Raw genomic sequence first — 8,044 nt, 5'->3', positions numbered from 1 at the left:
CAGAGCCTGATGCGGGGCTCGAACTCATGGACCGCGAGATCGTGACCTGGCTGAAGCCGGACGCTTAACTGACTGTGCCACCCAGGCGCCCCTATTTTTTATTTTTTAACGTTTATTTATTTTTGAGACAGAGAGAGACAGAGCATGAACGGGGGAGGGGCAGAGAGAGAGGGAGACACAGAATCCAAAGCAGGCTCCAGGCTCTGAGCCATCAGCCCAGAGCCCGACGCGGGGCTCGAACTCACGGACCGCGAGATCGTGACCTGAGCTGAAGTCGACGCCTAACCAACTGAGCCACCCAGGCGCCCCCATCTTTTCCAATTTAAACGTCAATTATGTAGCACATGGAGACAAAACCCCTAATAGATTATGTAAGGGAAAGAAGAAAGTAGAGTATGGGAGAGTAATGATGATAAATATTTAGACGGAAAAGTTGTCAAGCTTAGTGAGGGGAAAACGGGGCAGGATAGAAGCTTATGAAAGTGGAATACTTATTGTGTTGTTTTGTTATTAATTGGTACGTAATGCATTTCTCAACTTGTCTGGACCATAACTGGTAGGAAGCACAGGCTAAATAGATGAGAGGTGGTTAAGACAATTATCCTGTTTTTGTTTTTGTTTTGGCAGGGCTACGTATACCTGGCAGCTGACTTCCTAAAGAGTGTTTGCAAATCTAATCTAGTACTGGCAGATTTTGTTTCTCATTAACTAAGATTGTTTCAAGGCTTTATTTGCCTTTTACAGGTAGAAGTAAAACAACAATAAAAAATTAAAAATGGTTTCTTTAAAGGCTAAGGAAATTACTGGTAAAACCTGAATTTAACTTTACTAACAATGGCTTTAGTAAGTTATAGATAACTTAGATTTTTCTGGTACTCTTGTAAATATTATTTCTATTTACCAAAAAGTGTCAAACTCTCAGAAATCATAAATATGGAATTTTGATGAGAGAATAATTGGTTTCAAGTAACTTAAATATGACAATCCAAAATGAGGTTCACACTGATGGAAACCAGTTTAACCGAAGTCCATTTTCCTTTTTTTTTTTTTTTTACCTGAAGACTTATACCAGAGTTGGAGAAAATAAATTCATGGTATTTTGTTTTCTATAGGTTAACAGGAAAACAAATGGAGCTTATTACACAATACTTTCCCCCCATTTCTCCTTGATTTAAAAACTTACAAAGCATTATCACTTTTGCTTGTTAAGTGTCTATGGTAATGTGGAAAAAAATCTCTAGGATGTAATGTTTAGCAAAGACTGCCCAATAGAGAAAGAAACTCTTGCAGGTGACACAGTAGAGATACTTTCAACCAGTCGGTAAAAGTAAAATTGCTTAATATTTTAAGTTGTTTTGAATAAGGGAACCAGTTGTTCAACTCTTATTTTTTTTCCTGTTGATATGGTTCTGCCGATTAAAACTGTGAAATTCTTAGAGGGATTAAAAGTGTTATTTTTTTTCCCTTAGTTAATGTAATTTTTTAGAGCTCTACTTGGAAAAATCGGAGTGTAATTTTTATGTCAACTTAAGAGATTCTTTTGAAAGACTGGAATGGTAAGAAAAAAATGACTATACTTAAAATGTTATAGAGGAAGGGTCACTATGAGAAATATATTGAAAACATGCTAAAAACTGTAACATCTAACCATTCTTCCTATATATGTATATATTTGGACAAAAACACAAGAAAATACTTACATAAATAGATCAGGTAGTAAGTTAAAAGTCAACAGTTGGGGATAGCCCCAATAGTAATTATTTAGGTTTTTACATAGAGTTGAGTATTGGAAGTTATCAGTCACTAAGTTCTTCACCTGAAACTAATATTACACTATATGTTAACTAACTGGAATTTAAATAACTTGAAACTAAAAAACAAAACACGCCTGGGTGGCTCAGTCGGTTAAGCGTCCAACTTTGGCTCAGGTCTCCCGGTCTGTGAGTTCGAGCCCCACATCGGTCTCTGTGCTGACAGCTCAGAGCCTGGAACCTGCTTCAGATTCTGTGTCTCCCTCTCTCTCTGCCCCTCCCCTGCTCATGCTCTGTCTCTCTCTGTCCCTCAATAATAAATAAATGTTAAAAAAATTAAAAACAAAACAAAACAAAAGTTGGCTGTTGGAAAATGATTATGACTTAGTTTGTTCTTCATTTTCTAATTGAAGTGTAAATTTAACTTACCAATCAAGATCTTTTTTTAAAAATTTTTTAATGTTTTTATTTATTTGTTTTTGAGAGAGAGAGAGAGAGAAAGAGAAAGCAGGGGAGGGGCAGAGAGAGAGGGAGACACAGAATCTGAAGCAAGCTCCAGGCTCTGAACTCTCAGCACAGAGCCTGATATAGGGCCTAAACCCACGAACCTTGAGACCATGACCTGAGCCGAAGTCAGACGCTTAACCAATTGAACCACCAAAGCGTCCCATCTTTCTTCTTTTTTAATGCAGGCAATTATCTCTATAAAATTCCCTTTTAGTTCTACTTTTGCTCTATCCCATAAATGTTAATGTGTTATATTTTCATTCTCATTGGTCTCAAGATGTTATTCCCTTTTGATTTCTTTGACCCATTGGTCGTTCAAGATTGCGTTGTGTAGTTTCTACTTGTTTGTGAATTGCCCAGTTTTTCTTCTGTTGATTTCTAGTTTTACTCTGTTGTCGTCAGAAAACGGGGCTCCTGGGTGGCTCAGTTGGTTAAGCGTCTGACTCTTGATTTCAGCTCAGGTCATGATCTCAGGGTCGTAAGATCAAGCCCCGGGTCAGGCTCCAAGCTGAGCGTGAGGCCTGCTTAAGATTCTCTCCCTCTGTCTCTCTGCCCCTCCCCCACTCACTCTCCTGTACTCACTCACTCTCTCAAAAAGAAGAAAAGATGATGACATACTTGGTATGATCTTAGTCACCTTAAATTTGTTAAGAAGACTTGTTTTGTGGCCTAACATGTGATGCTATCCACTTATCATGTGATCTTTCCTAGAAAATGTTGTTTGTCCTTGAGAACAGTGAGTATTCTGGTGCTGTTGGGTGGAATGTTTTGTATATGTCTGTTCAGTCCCTTTGATCTATAGTGTTGTTCAGGCTCTCTGTTCCCGTATTTATCTTCCTTCTGGATGCTCTCTGTATTCATTACTGGATTTGGGTATTGCAGTCTCCTGCTATTACTTTATTTGCTATTTCTCCTTCACTTCTCTCAGTGTTTACTTTATATATTTAGGTGTTCTGATGTTGGGATGCATACATATTTATAATTGTTATATATTCTGGGCCAATTGACCCTTTTATCATTCTTTAATATCCTTTTTCTCTTGTGACAGTCAATACATGTTAGCATTATTCAGAGCTAAGCTCTTGGCTTCAGAGGTAGGCATTCTTGGTACCTTCCTGATCGTGGTTTAGTCAAGAAATCCCTAGATTCTTATATTTGCTGGTCTGCAGAAGCTGAACAATGCATTTGCTCTGTCTTAAACCATATCCTTAATTGTACTTCAGTGGACTTTTAGTCCTCAGCAGTGATGTGTCAGTCACTTTCTTTCACACTTCTTTAACTTTTTTTTTTCATCATAATCATCATGCAGTGTTAAGGGTACAGCCTAAATGTCTATCCTTGCATTCTAATATGTTTTTTAAACAGATATATATATGTATATATCTTATATACATACATACATATATATACATATTAATATATATTATATATTATATCATATATATACATATATAGTAAAAAAAAGATATAGATGGAGATATTGTGGATTCTATTAAATCCACTCATTTTTTAAAATAAAGCAAAGGAAAAACTCTGATTTTTTTTTTTTATCTCCCTTAGGCAATTCGAAGTTTTCAGGTAGCCCTTCACATCTATCCAATGAACCCTGAAATATGGAAAGAAGACCTTTCTTGGGCAAGAACACTCCAGGAGCAGCAGAAGGTAGCACAGAAGATTAAGAAGTGTGACGCGTCAGCGGAAATGACACATTTCTCACCAAAGTCAATCCCCGACTATGACTTTGAAAGTGATGAGATTGTTGCTGTTTGTGCAGCAATTGCGGAGAAACAGAAGACAGTTTCAGCAAATAAGACAATGGTTATTGTTTCGGCCTCTGGGACTGTAGAGACGGTCACTGAGAAGGAAGATGGTGCTACACCACCAGATGGCTCTGTTTTTATCAAAGCCCGATAAAGTAGCAGGAACCCTTTGAATCTGGCTTTTTGATTGCTCTTAAAGTTTGAGGCCTAGGGACATCTACTGTGGAGAGACAGAATAAAACTCCTGTTTGTAAAATGAGTTTTGCAGATGAGGCATATAAAAACTAAATGGTAGAATTATCGTGTAGTGTTTGGGCTGTGCTTTGATAAGTTACGATTTAAACTACTTAAGATTAGAATTGTGAGTACAGTGGGGTTTGATTAATAAACTTTAAAAAATAATCCAAAAATGTAAGTGAATGCATTTTAAAGACACAACTTGAAAAGTGAATTCTCTAATAGTGAATAACTTGATGGCCAGTGTTATTAAAATGTTGACTCGTTGGCTTTTGTTTCACGATAAAGGAAGTTGGTGATTTCTTTCCCTCCTAATACTCCTGTTACTATTCACTCTTCTGTTTTTCTGGTTGCATTAGAGGAAGTCTCCCAAAGCTCAAATATTTTTTGACATTTATTTTGATTCAAAGTTGTCATTTGGTTATTTTTGGGATCTTTGAAAGTTTGGCTGAAAATGCATGCAACTGTGTACATTCTAAACATTTTCTGGACTTTCTCTTCATTCTGATTTGTGCTTATATTTTGACTTCAAAATTATTACAACAATGGTAGTTGCCTTCTTCAGTATTAGATATGTGAAATACTGATCAATGTCACAATGATGGTTTTATTGTTTTAGTTGTAAAAGTAGATAGAGTATTCCTTACCACAAGTGAGTCATGTTTAAGATGTGCATTTTTGAAAAATGCTTTTATCGATGTGTCATATCAAATTGTACTGCTGCACTGGCCCAGTCAAAAGTAGTATTTTCTTCTCCTTATTTTTAAAAGCTTAAAAACTCTGAAAAAAACTTACCTTTTGCTTTTAACGTTCCAGCTGACGGTTTGGAATTCTTTTTCTAGATAACTTTTTTGGAACTACTCAATTAAATTACAATTGTAAATAGCTAAATTATGTCTTTCTAAAAAAGTAGGGATGTTTATGAGTGTCAGTGAATGTATATATCTTGGGCATGACATACATAGGAACTGAAACATGACTTAACAGTACAATCCCATGAGTAGAGAAGAATATATTTAAAGAAATATTTCGTTGAAAGGCCACGATCGCATTCACAAATCAATACTGTCATTGCTAATATGAGTTATTTTTATACTACATATATTATAGTACAATTATATAGAACTACTGGGTCCTGTTACTTCTGACACTCAGGAAGCTATTTTTGCTGTAAAATTAATTTTTTCCTTGTCAGAGATGAAAGTAAGCTGTTTTAAAGAATCTTACCTTAACCTGTTGGAGCATGTAAGTAATGGTCTACATTTTTCTGAGATGATTTAAAAAATGTTTCCTTTAGTGGAATGCTTACCTCTTTTTTTTTTTTTTTTTTTTTTTCAGAGTGTTATATTTTCCCTCAAAGTTACATCAGAAGGTTAGCTGTGGTTAGGTTAGTTTTAGAGTAATTGAAAAACACAAATATTAGTTACATTTTATTTTGTTTAATAAAGGATATTCTCACAGGGTAGATACTTGAGTATATACAGAAGTGAGCATTCACCATTTGGTATGTGGTTTTGAGTAGTGGGTTTTTGTTTATCGTGTAATTTGTGAATAAATAGTTTTTTCTGCACTTTAAAGATTTGCCTCTGTGTTGTTAGCTTTTGAAAAATTTGATTTATTTAATTTCTTTCTTATGTGAAAATAAAATATGTAAGGCACCTTGTATCTTGCATAGGAAGTACTCAGTAAATGTTAGCTATTTCTATGAAGAACTTGAATTAGTATGGAGATATTTAACCTCAGTTTCTTCTGATTTTAGGAAGGTAGGAGAACTTTGTAATCTTTATCAGAAAGTGAGAAGTCACTACTTTTGGTATTATAGGACAGATGGTTATCAGTTCTTGGCATAACAGGTGGGATTGTTCTTGGCATAAAATCTATGCCTCAGCCCCAAAAGAGGCAAGACCCAGGATGGAAGGCATGTAGCCACTAAATTCTGTTAACAGAACCTAGTGTTTTTTCTGTATTATGGAGAGGGAAGGCAGCTCATTTATCCATGCTCCAAAAGATTCTCAGCTAGTATCTTCTATGCATGAGGAGAAAAATGCATATATCATTTTGTAAAGATGTGAATAGTGATCTACAGACATTTGCTAAACCTGTTAACTTCACTAACAAATACTTTTGAGTCTGAAAGAAAAATAGTTGATGCTACAGTGATGTAATTTAAGATGTTTAATATACCTTCTGAAATAACACTAAACACTGTATTGAACATAATTTATATTATTCTTGTTTGAAAATTGTATGGCATAGATACTCATTAGTCAGAACACCACACATCCAGGTCATGCCTGATAATTGAGAATCCATATATTATTCTGTAGATGACAAGATTTTAGATTATAGAGTATTTATCCTAAATGTGCTAATAAATACTACATACACGTTGAAAAATCATGCAAGGTATAAATCACAGAACCCAGATCTGTAATTGGGACCTAGGTGCAAAATTTTATGGTAGTAGTCTTAGCATAAAGACTTTTAAATTGATGTTATTTGGTAAAACTATAATTAAGACTTAACTAAAGAAACTTTGTCTGAGAAAGCTAAGAGTTTTCATGCTTATAACTGACCAGGATAGCCTCTTCAGTTTGAAAATTATGTTTTATGTAATGACATCAAAAGCTTGTCACTACCGTTCCCAGCAGTAAGAAAAGTTTGTATGTGTGTGTATAGAGGCTTTTTCACAAAGCCTGAAAACACACACACACACACACACACACACACACACACACACACACACACATATATACACACACACACACCTTTCTAATTTGACTCTGGACCAGCCATTCTGAGCTCTGATTTCATGACATATGTGTATCTAAGTGAGTTATGAGTTGACACAAGAACCATAGTTCCATAATTATCTTTAAATCAATGGGTATATTAGATGTGTTTTTTTCTGAGAGATTTTTATCAAGCCTGTGGTGTGTACTTTGTAACTGATGACATTTTAGGATGGAGAAAGTAAGGGGTTTTTTGTTTTGTTTTTTTGTTTTGTTTTTGTTTTTGTTTTTGTTTTATACCAGTAATAAAATACAGAAATTTGTGATTTACTCATTATCAAAGTAAATTAAAATGAAATATGTCACTTAAAAAAAATTTTTTAATGTTTATTTTTGAGAAAGAGAGACAGTGTGAACAGGGAAGGGGCAGAGAGAGAGGGAGACATAGAATTTGAAGCAGGCTCCAGGCTCTGAGCTGTCGGCACAGAGCCCGACATGGGGCTCGAACTCATGAACCACGAGATCATGACCTGAGCCGAAGTCGGACGCTTAACCGACTGAGCCACCCAGGCACCCCTGAAATATGTCACTTTAGTCACTTGCAATTAAATATGCCCCCTTGAATGGAAGGGAAGGGGTAGCCCTGGATAGCCTTGTGGCTGGTGTACCATGAATTGTGCCTTTGTGAGTGTTGTATGTGAACTTGCTGTGTGTGCCAAGGTGGAGAAATGTTGATCTACCCTTTGTGGGGAAGTCAGAGGGCAGAGGTAGCCTCCTTTCACGGTGCTTCTTTGGACATCCATTAAGCAAGCAATTGCTCCCTTCCCTTATCCCTCCCGCCTCCCTGGGAAAGAGCGTTTGGGATAAAAAACTGGACACGCAAACCCCTTTTTTGGGATTTATCATGTTTGTGGAGCCTATGTTGTGTTCTCTTGCCAGACATGTAAACTTTGCAGTGAAGGCTCTCTGCTCTGTGGTTGTGTAGGATTGCCCATGCCTTGGTGAGCAGGTCTGTCTAATTCTGGGTTAGCTATTAGGTGGCCATTTTCAGCACAAA

General features: G+C 36.2%; 1 protein-coding gene across 8 annotated transcripts in view; it reads left to right on the top strand.

Annotated features, from left to right (window-relative positions):
• TTC33 (tetratricopeptide repeat domain 33) overlaps nt 1-5,832 on the top strand; it is a 39,767-nt gene extending 33,935 nt beyond the window's left edge. For all 8 annotated transcript variants that reach the window (XM_040496022.1, XM_040495992.1, XM_040495997.1 and 5 more), the window contains one exon: nt 3,819-5,832. In XM_040496022.1, coding sequence (XP_040351956.1) covers nt 3,819-4,172 — 354 coding nt within the window. In that variant the 3' untranslated portion in view covers nt 4,173-5,832. The remainder of the gene's footprint in view (nt 1-3,818) is intronic.
• Nucleotides 5,833-8,044: the final 2,212 nt, after the last annotated feature.

This window comes from Herpailurus yagouaroundi, unplaced genomic scaffold (genome assembly GCF_014898765.1).
Source record: "Herpailurus yagouaroundi ecotype Mexico unplaced genomic scaffold, PumYag 29, whole genome shotgun sequence".
Taxonomy (NCBI): Eukaryota; Metazoa; Chordata; class Mammalia; order Carnivora; family Felidae; genus Herpailurus; species Herpailurus yagouaroundi.
This window is presented reverse-complemented; position numbering and strand designations above follow the sequence as displayed.